At 39.4% G+C, this 27,623-nt stretch overlaps 1 protein-coding gene across 17 annotated transcripts in view; it reads left to right on the top strand.

The window, feature by feature from the left end:
• The window catches only part of DTNA (dystrobrevin alpha), a 360,321-nt gene extending 335,559 nt beyond the window's left edge, over positions 1-24,762 (top strand). For 5 of the 17 annotated variants that reach the window (XM_081078729.1, XM_081078747.1, XM_081078750.1 and 2 more), the window contains 6 exons: positions 8,704-8,866; positions 11,184-11,273; positions 12,626-12,794; positions 15,753-15,876; positions 17,813-17,861; positions 21,141-24,761. In XM_081078729.1, coding sequence (XP_080934855.1) covers positions 8,704-8,866; positions 11,184-11,273; positions 12,626-12,794; positions 15,753-15,876; positions 17,813-17,830 — 564 coding nt within the window. In that variant the 3' untranslated portion in view covers positions 17,831-17,861; positions 21,141-24,761. Of the gene's footprint in view, positions 1-379; positions 3,066-8,703; positions 8,867-11,183; positions 11,274-12,625; positions 12,795-15,752; positions 15,877-17,812; positions 17,862-21,140 lie in introns of those variants that run through there. The other 12 variants (XM_081078733.1, XM_081078732.1, XM_081078734.1 and 9 more) reach the window with 5 other exon arrangements.
• The last annotated feature ends 2,861 nt before the right edge of the window (positions 24,763-27,623 follow it).

Raw genomic sequence — 27,623 nt, 5'->3', positions numbered from 1 at the left:
TCACTGAATGACAGGAAGCTTTGAAAACCCTACTTCTAGTCCTATAGATTCTATCACCATAGTATTGGGATAGGAGTATATTTACCACCAGCCATCTTGGCAGCAACCTAGCCTAACTGAGCAGTCTGTTTTATCAGGATGTGCAAAGACCATAACAGAGAGATTGTGTTGAAAGACGGTTGGACACAGGGAGAAAAAAGATGGGTCTGTAGTTTCAAATACTTAAAAAGACTTAGAACTGCAGTCACTGAGGTAGAAGAGACCTGACCTGCCATCAAAGCTGTGTTGATGTTTTCCCCACCTTGCATTCCTTTACCCTGTACATGCTCTTATTGGAACCCTGGGTAACCTAACTATTATCAATTCAATCTTTCTGTAGGAAGAAGAACTGAAGCAGGGAGTAAGTTATGTTCCCTACTGCAGGTCTTAACTAACAGTGGAGGGGCCTGCCGTCCTGCTGTTTTTCTCATTGCTTTTGCCTCTAATGTATGTTCATGCTTCAGTTTGGAAAGAGAAAAAAAAGTCATACTAATTTGCTTCCTTTTCAATGTAGTGCTTGAATTGAGATATATAAAATTTAGCATTTTTTATAACTATTACTATTGTCGGCATCAAAAGAAGAGCTATCACATCTTTGACAAGAGAAAACAAATTGTACTTTATTGGACACTTTTAAGATCTCCAGGGGTCTCAATTTCAAACCAGTCTCATGCTTTTCTGGGTTGTTGCTCAGAGCCTTCTCTTAATAGAAAGATGCCCACCCCAGTCACTAAAGTTACATTAGGTAAAACGCACAGCCTCAGAAGCTAACTTGGCATCCCCTGACGCTGTGAATGTCCAGTTCAGTTTCTACTTTACTGAAAAGGTGCAGAACCTCTTTTGATAAAAATCAGCCAATTACATCTCTTTTCATTGTATAATTATTAAGCCCCAATTCCCCACTGCTCACCAAAATGTGCTCAATCTTATGAGAGAAAGACTGTACTCAGTAACTGTTCACTTCCCATTGTTTAGTTCTTCCCAAGCAGAATCCCTACTGTTGGTTGACAATAATCTCAAAAGAATAGGTGACTTTCAGTCTTTCTCTTATCACCAAGAACCCTTCTGCTTGGGAGATCACAAAGTCCTCGTACATCTCTAGAAATAGAGGCATTGTGACTCAAACTATAGCCTAAACTGAAGCCCTATATCTAACCCTATGGTCAGGTTTAGAAGCCAGCAGAGGGAGCAGCATACTCAAAATAACAATTATTATAATAAAATGGAAGCAAAATAAAAGCAACTTTAATTTCAAGTGCATGTACCAAGCTGTGTATGACAATATACCCCACCTGCTAGTATTATCAAAAAGTTTCTCATTATTTCTATGGATCAATTAGAACCACAGCCTGTCCAATTTCAACCTACCTTTTAATTCTTCTGTATTCTCTTTCCTATTATTCATTGTGTGTGTTTGTGTGTAACAAAGAATGTTTGCAAAATGCTGGACATATTTTTACCCTTTATTCCCATGGTCTGTAAAAAAGGAAAGTGTAAAACTAATCTGTAATATCAGACAATAAAGACAATGTATTACATTATTTTGTATTTTGTGAAAAAAATTACTTTACTAAAACTAAAGTCCAGTTTTAATTGAGAGACAGTGCCCCTGGGTGAAGGACACACATTGGCAACCTGTATAATTGCCCATAAAATACATACATGGGGTATTGCTGCATACTTGCAACACACTTAGATCATGGTAGAGAAAAATGCCTTGCTGTGGCGCTTCTCTCTGCAAACAGCTTCTTTTCTTTCCTGTCTCTTACTTAGCATGTGAGTCAAAAAAGGAAACAAGATTCCCCTATAACCTTCCTCCTCCTAGTGGAGAGAGAAGGTAATCATCTCATAATCAGTCTGCCCTTTGCTTTATCCATTTCCCTCGGGTACTCCTTCTCTACCATTTCCTAGGCAAGACATTCTTGAAAGGCTCAGGGGACCAGGAAGTGCATAAACCAATGGATGCAGAGAGCCAGGAAGTTCATACACAGAGAGATGCAGAGAGCCAAACCCTGGCAGTGCCCATAAGAACGTTACTGCCTCCTTTCCTTCCAGCTCCTCCCATTGAGCCCTCGAAAGCTGCTGCATCTTGGAAAGTCAGCCAGCAGTGGGTACTGCTGCATAGGTCCTTAGGGCCATTATTGGCAACACTCAGATGGCAGCGAAGCATTGTCTGGATGGAGGTAGGGTGCGCCCTTCTTCCTCATTCACTTGCTTTCATACACAAGCCTCTTTTCCAAAAGGACCCGACACAGCTTACAACAAAAACATAAACAATGACTTCATGAAATAGAACTATCAAACACTGAAGAAAAGAAAATGCAAATATGCTAATTATAAGGGACAGGAGTGTTACTCTGAGTTTTCTGGCAAGGAGGCAAAAAAAGAAAAACGTAATTAGTGGTTTTATCAGAACAGAAATGCTACATCTCAGGGGACCAAAATTTCGGTTGGCATAAAATATAAAAAGAAAGCCTTCACTCAGAGTTTTATAGAAGGAGTAATAAAAAAAAATGGACAAATGCAGTAGTAGCTTTCATATGGCTGATTCTTATACTTACCTCTAGTCAAAATTAAAGACAGAACCCCATATGTCCCAATCTTGTAAATACAGTTCTACAAGGAAATAAACAAATGCCATCCAAATATATAGACTTCTCGTGATATAACATGATCTAAGGAGAGAATTTAGAGGTCTTAGTCTGGCATCTGCTTCTAAATTCTGTTTTTATTTATAAGCCTTTCCCCTTTGGGGACATTCTCTTTGTAAAATCAGATTTAAGACATTGCACACAACAAATTGTGCTTGATTTAATAACTTCTACTTGCTTTATCCTAAGTCTGTGTGGTTCAATGTATTTTATTATACTGGTATATATAATTTCTACTTATACTGTTTCTTGTTAGAGGTAATGCATGAATTTATTCCCCTTGAGGAGAGAACATGATTTTTTTTAATAGTGCCTGTAATATAATACAATGATTATGATATCATAAGCAATAAATTTTTTTACAAAACTTGAATCGAAATTATCCTACCCTCTTTCTTCTTTGTGTATTTTTAAGATTTATTGAAGGAACCATAAAGAGAACACTCATAAAAAGTTTAATAATGGAGGCGGCTGGGGTATAATTGCAGTGACGGTATGTTCTAGAGTTTCTGGTATACGTCCAGTTCTGAATATTATGTCCCAGTCTAAACCCAAGCAGTTTGACTTTGAGTTCAAAAAGTAAGATGTCAATAATAACTTCTTAGAAAGATTACTGGAGTTGGACCTGAATTATAGTGGTCCCAGCTCTTCTTTCACAGCATAAGATCTTGAGTAACTCGATTAACCTCTTGGTAATTTATTTCAAACAGACTTATAATAAATACATGGCTCACCAAGTTGTTGTATGGATTTTGAAAGATAATGGATATACAAACATTTTGGAAAATACCATATGTGTGTCAGACATAAGTATGAACGTATGTGTATACACATACACATGGGTATATGGAAACTTTCTAACATCACCCATATTTTCCACGCACACACACACATACACTCATGTATTCACTTCTTTTCCTTACAGTTATCTAACAGGGTCTCAATCAGGGAAAGAAAGTCAAACATCACTCCAAATGTCATCTCCTGCCCCCATTGTCTTCTCTATTTACAACTGGATGTCTCAGTTAACTCAGGAAACCATAATCACTCAGGTTCCTACTTCTCCCAAACACGCTATGGAATATAAGATTGCCAGAAATGATCATTTTTACCAACGTAGGTTTCACCTTTCTTTTTTTCCCTTGCTCCTCCTCTCTGGTGGGTATTCTATGAAGTAATGAAGCAATCAAAATGAGGATGGGAACACAGATAATTCACATAATAAATAATCAATTGCAATTTATAAAGACTAACATCTAGTGTTCAAAAACATACCTTCTCAGTATCTCTCTCTCTCTCTCTCTCTCTCTCTCTCTCTCTCACACACACACACACACACACACACACACACACACACACAGATGCCCGTTGTTACAATTAGGGATTGGTTAATTCTAGAAAAGTAAGAATTATTTCTCTATTTATAAGCCTTGAAAGATGACTCTCTAGTTCAGGATAGTCTAGCCCCTTTCATTACATTGGAGGCCCCCAGACCTGGCTCCACCCCTTCCCAGCTTCATTCTCCTCCACTCCTCACAGTGAATCTAATGCTTCAACCACACTGGCCTCCAACCCTATCTGCAATACCCTGCACACTTCCCATGCCTTGCTCATGATACTCCAAGACCTGGAATGCTCTTCTGTCCTCCCAATACTTCCTCTTCTCTGCCTGGAAATCTCCACTGTTAAGACCCAATTCCAATGACACCTCGTGCTTGACAAGTGAGAATCACTCACTTCCTCTGTGTCTCCATCACACTTTGTATACAACAATCTCTATGGTGATAGTCAGTGAATGTGTACAGGGAGAAAGGATAAAAAGAGGGTTGGATGTAGCTAAATAAACACTGCTTTGCTCTACCTTCCCAGGCTGCTAAGTAAACCAAACATGACTAGGCTGTATTCTCAGCCAAACCTGAGAGACAGACTTTTCAAGTTGGGAGGAGGGTGTACATAATGCTACCCACTCCTATCTCATGGTTACCTTCTCTGCCATTTCTCTGAGCAGTGCTGGTTCAGCAGTTAGACATTTGATCCCTTCCTTGAAGCATCCCTCCTTTTTGGTGTTGAGTAGAAACCAAAATACTTCCTGGAAAAAATCAGAAAATGTATGAATCTTGTCAGACTTTTTAAAAATTGATACAACAGCAGGTTGAGTGGACTCAGAGAATGGAGTGTAGAAATGAATTTTTCATTTATTCCCTCAGAAGAGAGCTATTTTAAATTTGCCAAGTATGATATATGTTTTCCTTCTTCCATAAATCAACTCTCTTCTCAGGAATTTTAGATCTATGTATTGATCTGCATGGACCATCGTCCCTTAAGTCTTTGTTCCATTAATCATCAAGTAATTTCCAGGAAAGGATGTTCCCAGAGATTATTCACTCTAACTCTTCTAAAGTTGTTAGCACACAACCATGTTTTGTGACCAGGCCAGAAGCCACCATTCTATAGAGGCCACTCCCTGTGAAAATGAAACTCAGTGATAGCTACCCCACTGATGCACCCCGGTGCTAAGAGACAACTGCCCTTTCCTAGTGGCCCTGCAAGAACCTCCCAAAGGAAAGCCAGAGCTGGCATTCCCAGCAGTACTTCCTAGAACAGTGCTATGCATCAAACTGGACAGTGTCCTGACAAAGAGAGATGGGGCCATGATAGCCCAGGGAGCCAGGGACCTCCCCCCAAAAGTCTGGTTAAAGACTGGACATGAGAGTTGCAAGTTGCAGGAAAGATGCCAATGAATCTTTTCTTCAGCATAGAATCTTCCACTAAAATTCTTCACGTAATCAGACTGCTTGAAATTGCACCAGTTAGAGATTCATTTAGTTAGATGATGGCTATTAGTCATTCACACATTGGTATAATTTAGATTCAGTCAGTTGTTTTTCCCTTAACACATAACTACAGTCAATTACTTTTCTCTTAACAGAACCACTAAAAGGAGTTCGAAGAAAGGAAGCAGGCAGAAAGGAGTAGGGAAAGTTGGCTTTGGACATCAGACTTTAAGCAAAGAGATAGGGCTGGGAATGCCTCAGGCAAACACAGTTAGCTGGAGAGCTCAGTATATGAGAAAGGAAGAGCCTTGCCAGAGGTAAGGAACTCACAGACAGTATGGTTAGAAAGGCCAGGTGTAGTGCCCAAAGGGGAGGGGGACAGACCCACAAGCACCCTGTACTGGAGAGCCTGGTGGCACAAGGACAAGCAGGGCTGGTGTACAGTACAATCCCAATACAGTCGTTTGAATATTGAAATGCAGACCCACAGCCCCATGTCTAGAATCAATGGGTCCGGACTTCAGACTAGTCCAGATTTGAGAAATGTAATACCGTGCAGAGGCCATATAAATAGCCTTGCATCAGTTATGAAACAATATGCATTATTTTGTTTGTTCCGGATTTCAAATTTGCTGATAAGAGATGGTGGGCCTGTATTTCTGTACTGATTGAAAAACAACCCAAAGGCTCTTCTGCCAGCCTGGGTACTCACCCTGCTCCCCATGACTCTGGCCCTGAAAAGTTAGTTCCTGGCCCAGCAGGAAGCCCTAGGCCACTGCTCCAACTCTGCTCACTGGTGGGTGCATGTCCTGTGCCTTCTTAGCCTTCAGGTTGCTAAACCTTTCTAGGCTAGTGAAGCATAGACGGGAGCATGTGATGGTCACCGTGCTCACAGTCCTGAGAAGCAGTTGTGGTGCCCCGGGAAAGACCTGGGCTTGCAGACTCGAGGCTGGGGATTTATCTTATCTCTGCCATTCACTAGCTCAGGGACCTTGTGTAACCTAATTTTCGCCTCTGAGGCGCAGTTTGCTAACCTGAAAAATGCAAATACTAATATCTCATGGTTGTTAGGAGGATGCAGTGAAGTAGTTGGGATTGAAGTGCTTTGTCGATTGCAAATTGGTATTTGAATATAAGCTACTATCATTCATAACACTGATTATTAGGAGAATGAAAGCAAAAAATGTATGTAAAAGTGCTTTATACAGTGTAAATTGCATACGGAAGTGGAGTTGTACTATTATTGTGAACTTCCTACCACAGAGAAGGACCTGGTTTCCCAGAGTTGAATGGGTAACTCATGTAGTGTAGACAAGAGGAACCTTCTTCCTTCAACCCCTCTGTCCAACTTCCCATCTCCTGTCCCTCCTCCCTGTTGCAATTGGTTCCTTGGTACAGAGGACAGATAAGGAAGGCAAGGAGCCTTGCTGAGGGCCCTGTCTTGAAACTGATGTACAGGAGGGGTTGCCAGGGGAGGCAGCCCTCAGAGCATCTGATCAACAACTGTCTCTTTTGAGGGACCCTCCATCAACCATAACTTATCCAGGTCCCCACAGCCCAAGCCAGTCACAGCACCTGGGCTCAGATACCAACCAGCTCAGACATTCTCGTTTTTATCTCCTGGGCAATTCCACAACAGCACATTTAGAGTAATGATACCTACCCCAGTGGCCGTGGAGAGAAGTCAGTGAGGATGTACATGAAAACCCTTCGTCCATGGGAAAGCACAATTCAAATGTGAAGTCGTTTACTTTTGGGGTGAGACTCAGGGCAATACCAGGGTAGCTCAGAAGCAGAGGTTTCATGGTAATGAAACCGAGCTGCCCAAGTTTGCGGGGGAAAACCAGACCCATCCTTGGAGCAAGCAGGCTACAAAGCAACGCAAGCGGGCCAACTTCTCTTCATTGGGCCCAGACAGACCATTCCGAGGTACTGTTGAGAGTGAAAGAATGGACTCTTCGTCCCACTGAGCATCACATGAGTTACTTTCTGTGCTCTGTTCTATTTTGCTTCTTTTTTTTAATTCTTGATTTTTCTCAATTTATAGATTTGACTTTTATGTGTGATGCTGCGCCTTGGAAAGCTAACAGCATGGCATTTTATGCAGGATTGATATTGTATGCTTTAACTGTAAGCAGCTCAACCCACAACAAAGGTCTAAATCGAATATTCCAGAGCACTGCTCTCATGGTGCACATCTCGGGGTTTAAATGGGTTGATGATGAATCTCTGGGCCTTGCTGTGGCAGAGTCCTCACTCTCCCTGGCCAAACCCAACAGACCGGAAAGGAATTTATGTGAACACCTAATCTGTTGTGTATGCACTAGAGGGTCTTGTTGCATTTTCTTATTAGTGCATGACTGACTTCCTTTGTAAACTTATTATTAAAAAGAGAAAATGTTTCCAAGAGACCTCACTGTAGAGAGACAAAGTTATGAAATTCAAGGTGTGACGGTCTCAGAATGTTTTATGCTGAAGACTGTAGTACAGAGGTAAATGGCTTTTAGTTATTTTATACTTTTTTCTTTACTCATTTTTAATTCTTACTATTCTTACTTCAGATAACTGCCTTTTCATGGACCAAGAGAAGGACATTTCCTACAGGGAAACAGTAGACAAAAATTAGAAACCAAGATTTCTTTTTTCTCTTCCGCATTGGAATCCCCAAAATCACAGAGCAATTCGACAAAGTCACCTTTTACTGTATAATAGGGATTAAGCAATTTATACCTTGTTTGACCTAATATGCACAATATTGCATGGCATGATTTGAATTATAAAGTATCCTCTACAGATGATGCCAGGACACAAAGGTTGAAAATATACGAAGTGTATAAACCATGTCCATCCCCAAAAAGTCTCCTAGTTTATACTTCAAACTTTCTCCTTCCATGGCTTTATCGTCTATGTAGAACTTCCTTTAAGGAGACAATAGATACATCTTGTAGCTATGGCTGCCTTACAGTAGCTTCATTACCTGAGGACACATCTCATAGATTATTGAACAATGCTGTACTAATATTCTTAGCTTTCAAGATGTAACCCAAGCCTCAGGTAACATATAGTAAGGTCCTAAATTACCTGTACCTGCAACTCAGGTTTAAGATGACCATCTCAATTACTGAGGATATCCTCCTGCTTTGAAATTTTATTGGTTATGGTCTTTAACATTTGACTGAGGTGTTGGAATGGCATTTTCTTGGAAAAAAACAAATTAATGACTTGCATTGTCTCTCCAGACCCAGGGGGCAGGTTCTCCTCGCTCCTCCCCCAGCCACACCATCAGCAGGCCCATCCCCATGCCCGTGAGGTCGGCGGCATCAGCCTGCTCCACCCCGACTCACACACCTCAGGACTCTCTCACAGGGGTAGGGGGAGATGTACAGGAGGCGTTTGCACAAAGTAAGTGGCTTTGGTTTTTTCTGTTGCGTTCTGCATTTATGTGACAAATAAGTCACCACGGTCTGTTGAACAGTCTAGTCATCAGAGCCACATTGTGGATATTCTAGGGTATTCCATCGCCTGGCCTGCAAGCTGTTTCCAAAACTCCCTAGTCGAATCCTCCTGACCTCACCGTTTTACCTTCCTTTGGCTTCTACTGCCCTGCCCCATTTTTTACAAGTCTTTGCTCCTTAAAAGAACAGAAATCCTTTCACTAATATCTCAGGAAACTATAAATGTAATCCATTTTAAAGTTCTGAAACATCTTACTCCATTCTTTCTTCTCGTTATATTAAAGCAAAGTCAATATTGAGATTAAACAATCCAGCTCTTTATCTCTGAGGTGATCAAGAAGGACATTTAGTCAGTTTACAGATGCCCTAGAGTTGAATCACTGCCTCTAATATGAGGCTGTACGGTTAGGCCTCCATAGCAAAGTGAAACAAGATGACAAACAGCATTCTCCCATAGGCGACCTCTTCCATTTACACCCGCTGAAGGGTTGTCCCAAGGTCAATGATTTTATTCATTTGGAAATAGTTTAACAGTTTTTTAAACTTTGTCTTGCCGTCACTTTTTAAATTGATAGAAAATTAGAAAAAAGAAATCCTCCTGCAGACCCTCACCTTGCCAATCTCATTCCTAGAAGTAAACACTGTTAATAGTTTGGTCCCTCTCAATTTCTCGCTTATATATAAATACATATGTTTGAGTGGGTTGTTAGACATACATACTCTTTATTTTTTACACAAATAAGGTAATGGAAGAGAGATATATTTGACCACTAGTTTTAAGGCTAAATAAATAAAGTGAAAACACAAAAAAATAGACTTGAGGAAACCATTTCTAGTGTACGTGGCAATCAAGTTTCATAATTTCAGTTGGACATAAAGCATATACAGATCAGTAAGAAAAAGACATCCCCAAAACAAAAATAGGTGAAGGATATGAGCAGACAGAAGAAATACAAGTTGTCAATAAATACATGAAAATAATTGTAGAAATACAAATTTCACCTTGCATATACAAAAAAAATTTTTTTTTAATATCAGTGATATCCTCATATGGAAAGAGTGTGAGGAAACAGATGTTTTCATCCATCGAGTATGAGGGACAAAATCTTACATTTTAAAGGTAAAGAATGAAGGTGAAGGGAAGATCCATACTGGATTTTTTCATCTAAAAAAGAAAATAAGTTATACAAAATAACTTTATTTAACTCTTAAAGGAAAAATAAATGTCCTTTCCCTACATCTTATCTTAAAGAAATTTACAGCATTTTAAATCAAATGTAACTTTGAGTTTTCTATTATAATTAATGTTTTTGAAAAGTATTGAACTACTTTGATGTTTTTAATGAACATGTATTTATTATTGTATTTATTTAGTTTTCCTTTCTGAGAAATGACAGAATGAAATGTGTCCTAGCTCACAAAGAGCTTGTGCTACTTAAATTTCAACTGTAAGTCAGATATTTGGAATCTTGACCCTTTTTTCAAAAGACATTATGGTGATTAGCCATCTGTTCTATATCCACCTAGCCCGGTACCAGGCCAGCCGACAAATACCTGTTTACCCTTAGTATACCTGAAATATCATACTAATCTTTCTTTACAGTAAAGAAACATGGTCTAAATTCTAGTTTAGGGTACCAGACATAAGTCTTCTGCCTGTGTCTTAGCAGCAGGAGCAAGAATCCTTGCCCCTTTTCCACACTCTGGGGGCATTCAGTGCACACAGATCCCATTCCCAAGAGGTACCTATGATGGTAGGGGCAGCTCTCGCAGCCCTGATGGGAGACAGAAGCTGTGGTGGTAGAGATCAGAATCTGATGGGCTCAGCCACCAGCTAACAGCTGAAACGACAGCAGCAGCTAAAAAGCCACAGCTCTCCTGGCAAAACCAGTGTTTTCATCTGTATGGGTTATTCTTAAGAAGACTGACCATACATACTGGTTTACCTGGGACCATCCCCCTTTGTTCCAAGTCACCCAATCTTATTAATATCACCCCTTTTCACTTGCAAAATTGTCCCAATTAGGACAATAAAAATATGTGAACCCCTATCAGTTGCCATGCCTTCCTACATCAGAGGCCACTGCCTAAGAACAATGTATTGTTTTTCAGAAAATGGACCAAAGCACATCTGAGAAAGAGAAGTCTTAGAAGTTCTCTTGCTTTAGAATGTCAATAGAAATGATAGACAAACAGCATAAAATTTTAGAAAAAAAAGGAAAAGCTTTCATTGTTTAAAAATTGTCATTTCTTCTTCATTTAAGGTTCAAGAAGAAATTTAAGGAATGACTTACTAGTGGCAGCGGATTCCATCACTAACACCATGTCCTCGCTCGTGAAAGAGCTGAATTCTGGTGCGTCCCTGGTCCCCTCTCAGTTGTCTGCTCATTCGAGAGAGACCTAGAAGTGCTAGGGGCCTCTGGTAGACATCTGCTCCTTGTTGAATTTTAAAAGATTTTTTTAAAGATCTATATTTTGTTGGTATATTCAGATTTTTTTAAGTTAATGTTTATATTTTGCTGATGAGAAGACTTAATTCATGCTTAATAAAGTTTAAACATGGAGAAAAAATAAAGAAATTAAAATTGACTTATAATTCTAGAAGCCAAAGATAATCATTATTAACATCTATTGTGAGCCAAAGTAATATGATGCTGAAGTTATTTTATAAGGTCAAATGTTTTATTTACTAATTTAGACTATTCATTTGGAATGGATGGCTATTTGAATGAAGCTAACCTGAAACTTACCTTTGCAGTATCTCTAAAGAAAAATCTGCCCAGAAACTAAATAGCACAAAATTGTGAGTCTCTTTATCCTAATAATACGACACAGAGTTTTATAAACTTTAACAACATGAATATTCAAGTAACTATCTCACCAGCAACCAGTACATCTCATATATTCCTTAAAGCCCACCCAGCAAGATATTTGCCCGGCAGGACGATAGCCATGTAGTTGAGATTATAACAAGTATTACTCTATACAAAATTATAACTTCCTTTTTTTAATTTTCAGAAGAAAAAAAAAATCCTTTCCCTAAATCGATTTTTTTTAATTTATAATATTTAATTCAAGAAATAAATAAGAAATAAAATTTCAATATAAAAAATTGGGTTTAAATTTCTTAAAACCTCTATAATAAGAATTAATGAAAACTGTTGCTGCTATTTTAGATTAAGATTACCGAATAGGATAAAAATGACAGTATTTAATACATCATGATTAACATTATGTACCCACTGCCCTAGCAAGCGATAAATAACTAAAAATGTTATTCTTATTGTGGAAGTCTCAAGTGCTATCAGTTTATACTCTTATAAGACTTTGAAATATTAAGTGAATGTAATGCTTTAGGTTTGTATTTCATAAATTAAAGTAATATTAAGCAAAAGGAACAGTTTTAAGAAAGACTTCTATAAAGGAAGAAAACAGAAGTTTTAAGGAGTTACTAAGACAGGAAATTCCTCGTAATATTTTTGAGATTAAAAAAAAAAGACAATACTGTATACCAAATGATTTTACAATAATCCATGTCAAGGATCAATTCTCATTTGGAAAAAAAAGTAACCACTTACGTGGCCTATGTATAATAACTGGTTAGTGTTTTATACAGCACAGGTTTATGTTAAGCCTGGCCCTTTATTGGCTGATCATAAAAAAAATCTAACAAGGCATTCTTTATTTATTCAATTGTACCTAATAGAGGTGGGGAGTGAAACAGAGAGTAATGTGGATTCTGAATTTGCACGGACTCAGTTTGAGGATCTGGTTCCATCGCCAACCTCTGAAAAGGCTTTTCTAGCACAAATCCATGCCCGGAAACCTGGTTACCTTCACAGTGGAGCTACCCCAAGCACCATGCACAGTGACATGTAAGTATCTTCTGCTTGGGGGTATTTTCTCAGTAACAGAACACTGTAGGGCGTGCAGGAAAAGGAAAACATGGTTATTTATTTCTTTCTTTTGGAAAGATATAAATGTAGTTTCCTTTTCTATCATAAGATGTAAAAGGGTGCTACATTTAAATTTGACATTGTGACTTCCCTACCCTCACAATTTCCAGAGAATATCAATAATCAAAACCAACCAGTGCTTATTGAGAGCTTGGCTCACCCAAGGCTCTGTGCTATTTTTATACAAAATAGCATAAAAAAATCATTCCCAGTCTTCCAGGACTCGGAGATTGGTTAAGAAGATAAGGCATCCTATCTTCTGAATTTACTATGTTTGCATTTAGAGGATTCCATGATGCTGGGGAGGCCTCTGTTCAGAATGGGTGTAAACATCATATAAGCACTAGGAATTGAACTAAGTACCTTCATTCAGCACTTAACAATGGATGTGAGTTGTGAGAAGTGTATCATTGTACAAACATCATAGAGTGCACTTACACAAACCTAGATGGTCTAGCCTACTACACACCTAGGCTAGATGGCACAGCCTATTATTGCTGCTAGGCTACAAGCCTATACAGACTGTTACTGTACAAAACAACATGAGATAAAATCTCATGCGATAAAAGCACAAGAGAAAATGATGCAACCAAGAGACACGGTAAACACAAGATGTATGAGGCTGCTGCCGGATTAACATGGCATACTGTTTTACAGCAACATTTTTTTTATAAGTTGAAAGAGTACACTCTAAATTAACGATAAAAAGTATAGTGTGGTGAATACATAAACCAGTAGCGGTCACTTGTTATCAAATATTATGTACGGTACATAATTGTATGTGCTGTACTTTTATACGACTGGCAGCACAGTAGGTTTGTTTACACCAGCATCACCACAAACACATGAGTAATACATTGCGCTATGATGTTATGACAGCTACAATGTCACTAGGCAATAGGAATTTTCAGCTCCACAATAATCTTATGGGACTACCATAGCATATGCAGTCCAGCCTTGACTGAGACGTCATTATGCAGTGCATGACTATAAATGTATAAAATCTCAACATAAAGAAATCCAATTTGGTTGACTTGTTGAATGCGTATAAATCTGACCCTCAAAAGCCATTTTGGAAAGGTTTTCACCTAATTAGGCGTCAGCAGAATTAATGAAGTCCCCACTAGACTTTCTGTGATACTAGATCAGCCCAAAGCAGTCAGGCAGAGGAAACCAAAGCTGAGAAACAAAGGTAAAAGAAGCAGAGCCCAGCTTGGGACGAAAAAGAGTAAAACAAAGGAAGCCAAGAATGTGGGCCTTTAGGAGAGCGAGGCTCATGGAATTGTGAGCAGTGTGTGCAGAGGCTCGCCAAAAGGCTGGAAAAGGGAATTGCTAAACATTAAAAAAAACTACAGAAGGATGATGGTGCTTAATCTGAAAAGTACTGCAGACTAGTCTACAAAAATAAACTGGCTGTTTTAAAGACCCAAAGAAGAAAATAACCAGAGGCCTTTCTGGTGTTTTGGCTCTCAATCCAAGCAGTGAGTAAAAGACCAGTAATAATGGGGAATTATAAATAGACATGGTTTGAAAGCCAGCTGTGAAAAGGCAGAGCATAAGATCAAAACAAAACAGTTAATAATGTAATTTAAAATGGCAGTGAGCTGCTGCTTTTAATTTTAGTTTGCTCTCTTGTCCTTTCCTCTATAATTTAGAATTATTTGATTTGTTTGCTAATCGAAATGGTGAAGTAATTGTCATCAGTGTAGTCTGGTAAACACATTATCCATTTGACTTTCTATAATTAAGCATTTACATGGTTACTTAAAATTTCTTTGTTCTAATCCTAAAATCCAAGACTGTAGTTAAAACCACCCCACTCTACTGTCTCCAGTATGCTGGTGGCAGTTCCAGCTACCAACAGGGCTGTAAGAATTGGGAAGAACAAGTTCATAGAGGCCTCGCAGACCTATTTAGGCTGGCCCCAAACCTCTAAAAATAACGAGAACATGTCGTACAGATATAAATAAACATGAGCAATGGCATTTGAGTTCTAATCCAGAAACTTCTTCTTGACCACTCTTCATTTTAGGGGATATTTTAATATCTGTACCATCTGAACATGTACTGTGTTTTACCCTGAAATTACGTTAGTCATATGATTTAGGTAGTAAATTCATGTTTAGTCCCAGAAAGAGCTTTATATACCCTGGATTGAATAGATGGAGATAGGGAGATAAAGTCACACATTAGTGAATGATGTCATTGTTATCTATTTATTTCATAGTGGAATTAGACAATGGATTTCTTAGATTTAGAGCTAGTATAAATTTTTAAGGTCAAGAACTATGGGTTAGAGTATTCATCTTCCTGACATCAATTAGCTGATATTCTGAGACTTGATTATACTATAAAAATAAAGCATGTGGGTGCACATACCTACACAGGTGCATAACACAGAGTTAAATTATGAACAAATGTCCTTAATCATTATTTCACTAGAGGGCTCACTTTCTTTATAGAAAGAGTTCTTAGATTCCATTTTAAAAATTAAAATAAAAAAAGCTCTCAGATTGGTAAAACTATGTCCACTCAAAAGACAAGCCTGACTTTTTTTAAGATTGACAAACATTTAAAAGACAACTCATTGCTGTAAACCCTAGAAAAACTTAGATGACCAATGATCACCAGCATGCCATAGAAAATGTGCATACGAGAATACTTTGATTATATATTTCCCTAAATTTGCAAAGTTTTTTTTGTTTTGTGTTTTTGGTTTTTTTTAGTTTTCTGTCAGGTCACAGAAGACACTGAGTGGAAGTTAATGGAAGTGAAGAAGTGAATTGGAGGACAAAGTAAATGTGCCTCCAGAACTAGAGCTAATGCATGGATTTCACTTAGATGTGCTCCAAAACTCCATCTGTGGTTTATTCCCAGGGTTACAGAAGACGGGGATACCTATGTGCAGCCTGAGGATGAGAATGACTCAGTCCGGCAGCTGGACAGTGAGCTCAAGATGGAGGAATACCTGAAACAGAAGCTGCAGGATGAAGCCTATCAGGTACAGGGAGCCAGGCCCACACTGCCCACCACTTCTACTCTAGCCCCTCCAGAGCTGGGTCTGTTACATTACTCAAAAAATCGGCGCTTTCCCCTTTCTTCCACCTCCCTTTCTGGAATATTCTGACTACGCTCCTGAGTCATGTATTCTAGACACTACAAATTTTAAGTACTTCTTATAGCTGTAACTCACCATGTATTCTTATAAATTCTGATCTGGAAAGTGAAAAGAGGTGTTGTCATAATTAGCCGAAACATGGTGATTAACAGACCATACTCTACAAAGATCATTAGGAAAGATGTTTCTTTTTTTCTCATAGGTTAAAAAAGACACAGACAACAAGGCACAAGGAAATGGAATAAGCATAAATATATATCTCCTCCCTTGAATCATTTGTCCTCGGCCTACCTCATGTCAAATGTAAATAAGTAGGCAAGTGACAAACCTCACCGAGAAATGCTGAGGGAAATATAGGCCCCGTGTTCGGCAGGGTGTGTATGCACAGATTCTCATATAAACTGGAGTATATTAATCCATCTGAGAATTTACTGAACATAACACATGCAATTGGGAGTAAATGTAATTAGTAACTCATCCTAAAGAGGATGCATTTTCCCCGTGGAGATTGCCATGTTTGCCTTTCTTGTATGTTTCCTTTCCCTGTAATCCACCAATTTTCTTGGGGCTCAGGGATGTTTGCCTGGTTGAGACCTGCTGCTCTCCAGGCCCCAGTGGATTATTTTATTGTTAGGCCAGTGGCCAGAGAAGTTTTTTCCACATTCTTAGGTGAACAGTGACCCTCTCTTACTCTGTTAGTGAAGGAAAGAGAAGCAGAGAGAATAAATTATCCTCAACTTATCATTTGTTTACAGATTAAGTTTTGAAATATTTTCCCAAGAAGGTAGCAAGAGAGAAACTGAAACACACCAACCCCTCCCTGACAATATGAATCAAAAGTTTTGCCTCTTTAGAATGTTCCATTTGCCTTTTTGGTTTAACAATCGCATTTCAGAAGCAAGTGAAATATTGCTCTAGTCATACAAAAAATAACCAAAACAGTGACTATATGTAACACCATGCTTCAACACTGCAGAAACTGCCAGAGTTACCTGAAGCACAGACCCACAGAGAAACCTTTCTTTACGACTTCTATGGCCCGTCCACAAAAGAAAATTAACCTGGATAAAGCTGTCAGGGTTTCTCTGTGAACTCTAAAGGGTGACAGTCCTACACATATCTCATTTGGCTCTGCTGCATAGAGGGAGAGAGAGAGGTGGTTAAATAATCAATAATTCTGCTTCACGCTGTTAGGGGAGCCTGTTAGGCCTCCCTCTTTGAGCTCATATGTTTCCGGAGTTGGGTGACAACAGTAAGTGAAATTCTAGGGGATTTGTTATTGTTGTTGTTGTAGTTGTTGGTTGTAGTTGTTGTTGTTGTTGTTGTTGTTGTTGTTGTTGTTTTAAGGAAGGCAGCCATTCCATATAAAATATTAGATTTTTTAATTTACTTTAATGAATTAAGAATTTAACCTTATATGAGTAAAATGAAGGGAAATTCTATTAATAGCTTAAGATCCAGTTGGAGCTTTTGCCATCTCTGGTAAATCTTAAGCTGCATCTCGCTCTCCTTTCCTGTCCATGCCCAGTGACTTCAAGGGAAAGGCAAAGAAAAGAGCTAAAAAAATATAACAGGCCTGTGTATCCCCACTCAAGACCTGCCCTGGAGAACGTTGAAGTGGTTTTCCTTGACTGCTCTGTGAGCATATGGTTGTTCGGTGGATCAGAATGCTACTGTCATTCATTGGACTCCCTCTCTCTCTTTCTCTCTCTCTTTTCTCTGTCTATGTGCATGGCTTCCAACCAAATAATTCACCAGCTTGACTGCATCACAGACTTGACATATCACCTTTCTTGTTTGTGTCCTTTGTCACCCACAGGTCAGCTTGCAAGGTTGAACACAATATCCTTTTGTCACTCTCCTCTCAAGTAAGTACCCTCTGATTTAGGAGGAAATGTGGCCACTGTACACTGAATTCTGATAACTTGTAACCTAAGTTCACAGTCACTCTCTTTTAGGCGTTGCTATGTGATAAAATATTCTCCTTCACTGCTTTTGTCAAGGAATCATCCCAGTCTACGGAGCGTTTCATTATAATCTGGTGTAGATTTGGCAAACAACCTTGGGAGTTGACTTTTTAACTAGTAATTGGAAAAAATGGCACAGAAACTTCTATAAAACCAGAGATGCCCCAGAAATAATCTGTGGCTATGAAGCCACATCACCAATCCATAACCACCCAAGTTTGAGCCTTTCTATCACTTGAGAAGGAAAATCCAAGGCTTGCTCAGCATTTCCAGAGATGGGTCAGTGCCTTTGTCATGTTGTCCTCAGGGCCCAAAAGATCAAAGTTGTGTCCCTTAACAAGTGAAAGCCAAACTGAAACAAAAGCAAAAACAAAAGGAGCAAACCATAGAGGAAAACATCTGCAGCCTTATATTTTGGGAATAGCTAATGCAAATCCATTGTGGAATTCAGCAAGATAACAATTTAAAATATCATTTGTGTGGCATGTGATCCCCTCCCCCCAAGGACCCACCTACATACATGGAAAACCCTCAGTAATTTGTTTAATGGAGAAAGAATAGCACTTGACTGGCGGGATCATGTGAGTGTAGTGGTCTGAAGCTTAGGCTCTGGACTCCAGTGGACCCAATTTCAAATATGTTTTACCAAATCCTAACAGCATAAACCTCTATGCGTCTCCATTTCTCTGTACAACATATATTGCAACACCTACCTCATAGAGGAGTTGTCCTCACTGGGATATAGTTTTTAAAGAGCTTAACGTAGTGGCAGACACACTATAATTTTAGCAAGCACACACATACACGTCTGGCACTACGCTCAGTGCTCTACAAGCAATTCAAACCCTGGGAGCTGCTGTAGTAATAATGGATGGGAACCCCTGGGACTCAGAACTAGCTTGCTCCCTCTATTTTCATAAACAAAGCTAGGTCTCAGCTATGTGCAATGATTCGATGCACCTTCAGCGACACTGTCCTGTAAGTTTAGATGCTTTCTCTGGCTCCAGCTAAATGCCACTTAGATGTTCCCAATTACAGTTCATTTCACAGTTATCTAGCTTCACTGGCTCAAGGACTTGTATCTACTGTAGTTATACAGTCTTTCCCAAGGATGGAATCCCATAGGTCTATAGTACAGTTGATAGTAAACTCAAATCTGGCTGCTAAATTGAAAAAAGGGATGTGTTATCTCCTAAATGACATATCAATTAGTAAAGAATACATTCTAGCTCAAAAACTACTGACCTCCTGTCTCAGTCCTCAGGTTAAAATTAAGCAAGTAAAAATCATGAAATAATTGCTGTTATGAAATATACTTTTTGAGCTGTGAGGCCCTTTTGGTGTGAAAGCAAGGATCTTATTGAGGACATTCTATTCTGCCTCCTTTGGGTCACAAGAGGTTCCACCACATGCTCTCCCGTTACATTGTGACTACAGTGAAAAAATTCCCAGGAGCTGTTTCTGAAAATACCCTCTCCAGTTATAACAAATCTAGTCCCAAAGGAGCAAGCCTTTTCCTTTAATAGCAGTTTCTTTCTCTTAGCTCCAGCAATTTGATCTATTATTCTATATATTTATTCTATATATTATTTAAACATCAGTAGCTAGTTCTTAGAAAAATATATTTTGTACAAAGCCTAATAAAATGTCTTTGACATAAACCCGGATTAAAAGTGACATTTGGTTCTTGTACCTGAAAGTCAAAGAATTCAGTACTTTCTAAGTTCTTGGGCTTATTTTTTCATCTTTGGTACCAATTTGGCAGTGAAAAATTAACACAGCTGTGGCCTCTGCCGTTAATGCGTCTGGTACCTACCTAGCTCCACTGCACAAGACTCTAGACATGAACCAGCCTGTCACTAAATCAGCCACTTGGGCAAAATGTATTTAAAACCTGATAGAGCCCTACACCGCCTAGTGTCTGTCTTCTTTGCAGGTAGTTCTATCCTACCGTAATTTTTCTTGATGTAGCCAAGAAATACAGCTAAAATTTTAAAGCAGTTGATGGTATTGAAATCTAATCATTTGACTTGCTGACTGTGCTACAAGACCAGAAATTATCCCAAGTATAAGCATCTCTTATCCACAGGTCCTAAAGCCACCTTCGTTGATTCCAGTCAGTTCGGAATTCACTGACCGAGCCCGACATAGGGAAAGGGCAGAGAGTAGGATGCCAGAAACGTGGGAGACCCATCTGCACTCACAGAGCGCTTTAGACCTATTTGAAGATAAATATGTTCTTATTAATACACTAACAAGAGTGAATAAAGTAAAACCTGGTTTATTGCTTTTCAACTAGTAGTCACTTTGAAAGCAGTGGTATACATAAAGCTTAGCACTCAACTTAGAGTCCACCAAAACACCATTTTGGCTCACTCAAATCTTGGATTTGTCCCTTGTCCATCCCTCTGGTCACATGGTACTCCACACCTTGGCCAACCACATCCTAGAAATTGGGGGGTTGGAAGATTAAAAGTGAACTTTTAAATGTTTGTTTTTGATTTTTTTTTTTAAGATTTTATTGGGGAGGGGAAATAGGACTTTATTGGGGAACAGTATGTACTTCCAGGACTTTTTTCCAAGTCAAGTTGTCCCTTCAGTCTTAGTTGTGGAGGGTGCAGCTCAGCTCCCGGTCCAGTTGCCGTTGCTAGTTGCAGGGGCACAGCCCATCATCCCTTGCGAGACTGGAAGTATTGAACTGGCAACCTTGTGGTTGAGAGCCCACTGGCCCATGTGGGAATCGAACCGGCAACCTTCAGAGTTAGAAGCACAGAGCTCCAACCACCTCAGCCACCGGGTCAGCCTGTTTGTTTATTTTAATTAGCCTGGCATTCTGATGGTGTCAGTGCTTTCATCTCCTGTTGAAAGGACAGTACAAATATTTCTGTTTGCATTGCTTTAACCCTCCATATGTCTCAGGCACCCATTAAACAAGAGACTCAACAGGAAGGATTCTTGTCTTCTCTTTCAGAAGCTGCACACATTGTCCCAGGACATTCATTCCTGATTGTTAGAGAAAAGGAGTAGAACATGTGTGTGATGTGTGTGCATATGCGTGTGTGTGTGTGTGTGTGTATGTGTGTGTGTGTGTCAGGGAAAGGGGGGATCCTCAGCTTTATAACCCTATATCACAAAACAGTGCTCATTTTTAAAAAGAAATGACACATTCCTTATTCCCAGGCAAGCTATAGTCAGATGATGAAAGTAACATGAAAGCTGGTGATGAAGGGGAGTGCTGCACCCACCCACACAGAGGAGAAGACAGCAACCTGGCAGCAACCTCACCGAAGAGAGGAACCACCACACACAGCAGCTCCTGACAGACCCCCACCCCTAAAGACGTGTTCTGCTGACTAGCGTGCAGATAACTTTTTGTTCTAAGATTTGTAGTTCCGAAGTGTGTGTTTTAAGAAGGGGGAAAAAAAAAAAAAGACTTCTGTTTAAAGCTAACTTATCAGCTACATCTTCGGTTACATGGCTCATCCCCGATTAAAAACAAACCAAAAAAAACACAGGCTGAAAACCCATGCTGCTGTTCCTTATGATTAACAAGCATTGTAAACCTTTGCACAAAATATTGAGCCTGTTCAGTTTACAATGACAATATTAATACTATTTATAAGTAGAAGTTTTGATTTCTGAATTCTTTGAGATTTTAGCAAAACAGTTTATTATACAATGTACATTTTTTTTTCCACAGCAATTGGAAAAAAACAACCACTTGCAATTATTCACTGACCCTGAAGGATTTGGTTCCTGAGTGTAGAAACTCAGAGCCCGGAAGCCAAGAAGGGTCCTTGAACTGCATGGTCTGCAGTTGTCTCCAAGTCTCTGTGAGCAGTGACTTGAACCAAACACACCAGGATAATCCAGTCTCTGGGGCTTCTTTCCAACTTGAGGTTGTTTTCTTTCAAGATACTGTAATGAATCAGCCATAGAATTTAGTGTACATATTTTTTCCAAATAGACATCATATTCAAAAAAAGGCAACATTCAAATGATATAGAATTTAGTTTTTAAAATCAGCACAGATCTTCTTAAAAACTGTGAACTATGTTTTGAAATACTCGTTACTAAAGCTGTTTATAAACCACAGGTGCCATAAGATCCCCAAACGGACTAAAGTGATCTCCGCTCTTCCGTGTTCTTCTCGTTTTAGCTTTAGGGAGCATGTTTCTAACAGCACCGCTCATCCACAAGTTCCCCTATCAGGTTGTTTGGAGGCCTTCAGCTTTAAATGTACAGGCTTAAAGTGCGCTTGCAAAAAACGTTCACTCTCCTTTTATTTCTGAATGTTTATTGCCTTAGCTGGCTACCTGGTGTTCTGCATGCAGCCTCCTGTGGTCATGTGAAAGGAAACAGGCTCTTCTAAGTTGAGGTGGGAGTTTGCACTCAGGGAAATGCTGATGTGCAAAAGAGTGGTCAAAGAAGGCAGAATGAAAGGCTCTGTGGATGGTCCTTCATGAGGGCCCTTTGTCGGGAGCTCTGAAATCCTCCTCTAGGGATTCTTGGGAAATGAAAAAAGAACCTATTTTTGCAAGATTTGATGAAGTAAAAATCCTGCAGCATATTGGATACATTATACTTAAATTGGCAGCTTCTCTGGAATTCCTGCTTCTCCTTTAAAAGAAAGAAGAGAACAGTGGTTCTCAAAGTGTGTTCTCTGGACCGGAATCATCAGCATCACCAGGGAATTTATTCAGAAATGCAAATTCTTAGGCCCCTACCCAGGCCTACTGAATCTGAAACCTGGGGGTTGGACCCAGCAATCTGTGTTTTAATAAGCCCTCCAGGTGATTCTGATGCAAACTAAAGGTTGAGAACCACTGCTTTAGAATAAATTTGTATAATCAAATCTCTGAAAAAGCCTTATTCAGAATAAACAAAGGTTCTGAGTCAACCTCAAAGTTTCAGCGATTTGATTTTGCTTCCAGGGCTGGCAGAAACCTTCTCCAACTCCACATTGTTGGAAGCTGGTGGGTGCCCAAATGAGAACAGACATCCTGACATCTTCCAGCTCCCTTTCCAGAGGGCTCTAAGATGTTCCTGTCTCTACATTTGGTTAGACACCATCTCCTTTGCTGCCCTTTGGAACAAAGTCACTTGCCTTGGGGACAGTAAAGCTCTTGGTTGGCATTAATAAGGAGCCCATTCTGTCCATTGATGTATTTAATTATACTTCCTTCCAGAGAATCAGTCTGACAAATGTCCCTGAGAACAGACTGACACCAAAGTGGTACAACTGCACAGTCTCAGATTTCTTTGCACAGATGGATTTTATTGCGGGTTTTGTTGTTATATATTAATGTTCATCTCCTTTCCACTGCCCATCTTCTGTGAAACCATACCTCTCTAGATGGAGCAGGTGGCCCCTGGTGCCTCATACTCAGTACTTAAAACCACTGCATCTCAGTTACCTACATGGCTGTCAGCTCTAAATCATAGCCAGGTCGTTGTGGAACTCAGAACTCTGACCCTGCAAGTGGCATTCTGCCACTGACTGGAATGAGCTGACATCTGTGGTCACTAGGTGTTTCTACATCCAAACGTTTGTCTAAGGTTTGAACTGTTTTGCTGATAATCTTCCCCCTTGTCATAGCTTTCATTGCCAACTCCATCACATGGTTGTTGACACCACCGTACAAAGCCATTGCAAGGACTCTGGAAACTGCTGCCAATGACCTGTTCCCGACTAACCAGCCACCTTTTCTTTCTCTTAGCTCCGCGTCAGCACTGAGACCAGACTCAAGCACCCCTGTCCTGTAATCGAGACAAAATGGCATGTGTTGTTTTGGGTTTTTTTGATTTTTGGTGCATTTCTTTCCTTGGCTCTCCAAATTTACTTTTGGGGCCTGCCCTAAGTGCAAACCCAGCAGGTTTTACCTGTTCTGTCCATTAGATACAATTATATCATGTGTGTGGGGGGGGTGTTTCTTTCTTGTTCCACGATGAATTGCACATCCATCTCCATCAGAGAAGATGGCTTATTAATGAGCACTGGTCTAACACAGCCAACCCTCCTCCACAGCACCATGTTACTGGAGGGAGGGAAGAGTGTGAAATCTACTGTTCAGGATTCAGAAATCAGTTGTGGTTGATCAGGATGGACGTCGGGGTAAGTTTGGTTGGTCAGAGGGAGATGTGCTGGAGATTGTGAAAAATGGATTCTTGAATGAGAAGGCAGGGAAGGTTCATTTGTAAGTAGTAATGTGAACTGAAATGCATAAGCGTGTGGCCTTTGTTGTGATATACTATGTATTTTCTTATATGCATGAGCCAAACTGTTGCCTCATAATTTAGCACTGATGTCTTTTATTTTGATCATCTTTGTCCACTCTTATTAGTTCTTGGCTGTTAACTGTAGATAAACCTTATAAATACAGCAACTTTTGATTGCTGTAATCACCTTGGTTCGATTCCATTCAAGGAGCCACAAACAAGAACTCCACTATGTCCTCTGAAGAAAGGGCATTTTTACTTTTGAACCAAAAAGAAAAAAATCAGAAGCATTACATCATGAGGCTAATTAACTATAAGACATTTTTAATTATGACTACTGTAATTTGACACCATTTGAAGTAACCAATTCAGAGACACTAAAGATTTCACAATATTTATTGGTATTGTAACAAAACTACTATTGTATGGGTTTTTTGTATTGCTGTTAAGTATTGTTTTGTGTGTGTGTGTGTTGGAACCTCCTGGGAACATGTTATATTTTGAAGTGATTAAACTATTTAATTGTGTGTCTATATTTTGGAATGGAATTATTTCTTCATTAAAAATGTTTTTAAAAACATTATACCTTGTGTATTTTACTCCTTTGTTTCAATGAATCTTTTCTAAAGTAACATGGAGTCAGTCTGTTCAAAGGACAAAAACCAATCAGTACTTGCAGCATGAAGCAGGGTCCATCAACTGGGTGTTAAGCAACTGAGGCAAAATATCTCACCTTTGGGGACACGATTTTTTCCTAATGGAAAGCCTTATTATAATCAATATGGGAGAGGGTTTGAAAATACTAATAGCTGACATATTTAATGCTTGCTTTATATCGGACACTGTTATAAGCAATTTATGATACTGTAACTGATCTTTTGAATCTGCAACATTAGCCAGGTTCTTGGAAAATATTACATGCTCCACAATTATTTGTTGAATGAATAAATAAATTGGCGGCTTTTGTTTTGTTTGTGCTAGAGCTGGTGAGAAAGGAGAATCAGCATTTCAAACAAGTTCTCAGGTGAGGCTGATACTTGTCCGAGGACCGTACTTTGAGGTGCAAGGCTAGAGGGTTTTTAAATAAGGCAAATTCTGAGGAGCTTGCTACTGGTAAACAAGATAAATAATCCACCCCTGTACATAGCAAATAAAGATACTCAGGTCTAAGGACATGCACAGATGGAAGCTCTGCTGTCTCGGGCCACTCAGGTAACACTGCTGCAGTTAAACCATACCAGAAGCACTAGAAGCAGCTGGATTTAAGGATTCTACCAAAGATGCTTTTGCACCAAGAGTTGAGGTCTCTTTTCTCCATGGTACAAGGACTCACCCAGGAGTCATTGGAGTCAAGTCACCCCAAAAAGGCAGATTGGCAAAGTTGGGATAGGGTCAAGTTGGTTAAGAAGTTGGCAACATTTCCGATTCATCCTTTCAGCAGAGCACATCAGCTACTGAGACACCCAGAAAGAGGTTCTCTGGGCATCTTGGGAAACCGGGATCCTGCCCTCTGAGACTGTGATGCCACAGATTACACTGGAACAACTATGCTATGATGGATGGAGCACACCCACACACACACTTAAAACCCCAAAGATACAAATGCAATTAGAACTAGCCTAAATGGACAATGTAGGAGCACTTAGACTACTTATGGAATGATATGGTAGACTGGAATACTAAGACGCCATAAAAATGATGATACAGAGATATATTTATCAACATGGAAGTTATTTACATAAGTCAAAAAAATAAAAGAGTATAAAAATGACCCGTGTTACAAATATTTGAGTGGCTATGCATAGAAAAATACCCAGAAAAATATAAACCAAAAGGCTGATGATCTAAATCATGGGATTATGGATTATATTATTTTTTTCATCATGTTATTCTATCTTTTCCAGGTTCCACACCATAAATATTTAGAGCAGATGGCTGGGTGTGTGGACAGATAAGAAACACTTGGGTTGGACAGTTTCTTTGATTTAGTAACAGGGCTGCTTGAGTTGGCCAACATCTTGGAGAGGTATGTCTTCACAATGAGAGTTTTCTATGCCTTCAGTAAACAATGGATTCTCTTTTTGCCTGTAGAGATGCTCAATAGCATTATTATGCCACAGAACATTGGAACATAAGTTTGTTATTTTAAAGGAAGCCTAATAAAGAAAACCTAATTTATTAGGTTTTAAAGAAACCTAATAAAGGTTTATTTTAAAGAAAACCTAATAAAAATATTGGAGGTTTATGAGTCAAGTTAAGTAATGACAATTTTTGGTCCTTCTCTCAACCCTAATTGGTACAACAAAAACAAAAAATTGGGTAGAAACAAAAGCAAACCAGTAATGCAGGCCATACATATTCTCCATCTCTGATTCTGCTGCCTTATGTGTCAAATGCGGCTGAATCATACCTGTAACATTGCAGCAGTCTCCTCCGCTTTCCGGTCTCTTAATTGTGCCCCTTTGCTTTCCAGTCTCCTGTGCCCTGCAGGAGGAATGCTACCGAGAACAATTGTTCTCAGTAAATGGTTTCTCTGGCACTCATTTTTCTGGAAGTCTCTTTGTGATTGCTCTTGCTTGATAATAGCTACACCCTGAGAATATCTGGGAAGGGCCAATTAGGCCAGCTGTCTGCTCTAGACTTGAGAAACTTACTTTTGCTCTCCTTGCAATTCTTTTCCTTGGCAAACACCTTTCCTAGCATGAAAGTAGGCTAACAGGATAAGTAAAAAGGTGTGTACTCAGGTGTGCCTGCTCTGGGCCTCTAGGCAGAGGGTGGCCTCCATACACACTATTCTCACTCCTCTGGCATGCAGGACAAACATAGTAATGAAGTGTTCATTTGCCTAGACCTATCCTCATCTTTATCCATCCTGTGCCAAATAACATAGATTTATACTTAATTTTATGCATCTATCTTTTACATCACGTAGGAAATAAAAAGTGGTGTTACAAGCCAAAATACAATTATGTTCTATTTCCACCCCAAGTGGGTGTATTGCAATTCATTTCTGACACTAACTACCCAGAACTAACACAAACCCCACAGGTTAAGGGCAGAGTTCTCCACAAGATTGCCCCCATTTCAGAGGTCAGTTACAAGTCTCAGGGGTTACACACATTTCTGATTGACTAGCTGTAAATTCAGGAATTCCCACTATTCCTTCAGGTTTGATCATTTGTTAGAACTCGCAGAATTTACTGAAAGCGCTACACTTTCTATTACAGCTTTTTTATAAAGGATGCAGATCAGGAACAGCCAATGAAGAGACATACCTTGCTCTGTATATCTTAAGCAGGAGGATGGTACAGAACTTCCATACCCTCTCTTTTGTGGAATCTGGGCATGCCACCATCCCTGCACATCAATGTGTCCAGAGTTTACTGGGATTGCATTACGTAGGCATAATTGCTTAAACCAATTGAACTCAATCTCCAGTTCCCC

The sequence above is a fragment of the Rhinolophus hipposideros genome, assembly GCF_964194185.1.
Source record: "Rhinolophus hipposideros genome assembly, chromosome: 17".
Classification (NCBI taxonomy): domain Eukaryota; kingdom Metazoa; phylum Chordata; class Mammalia; order Chiroptera; family Rhinolophidae; genus Rhinolophus; species Rhinolophus hipposideros.
The sequence above is the reverse complement of the archived record's forward strand: the minus strand, read 5'-3'. Positions and strand labels throughout refer to the sequence as shown.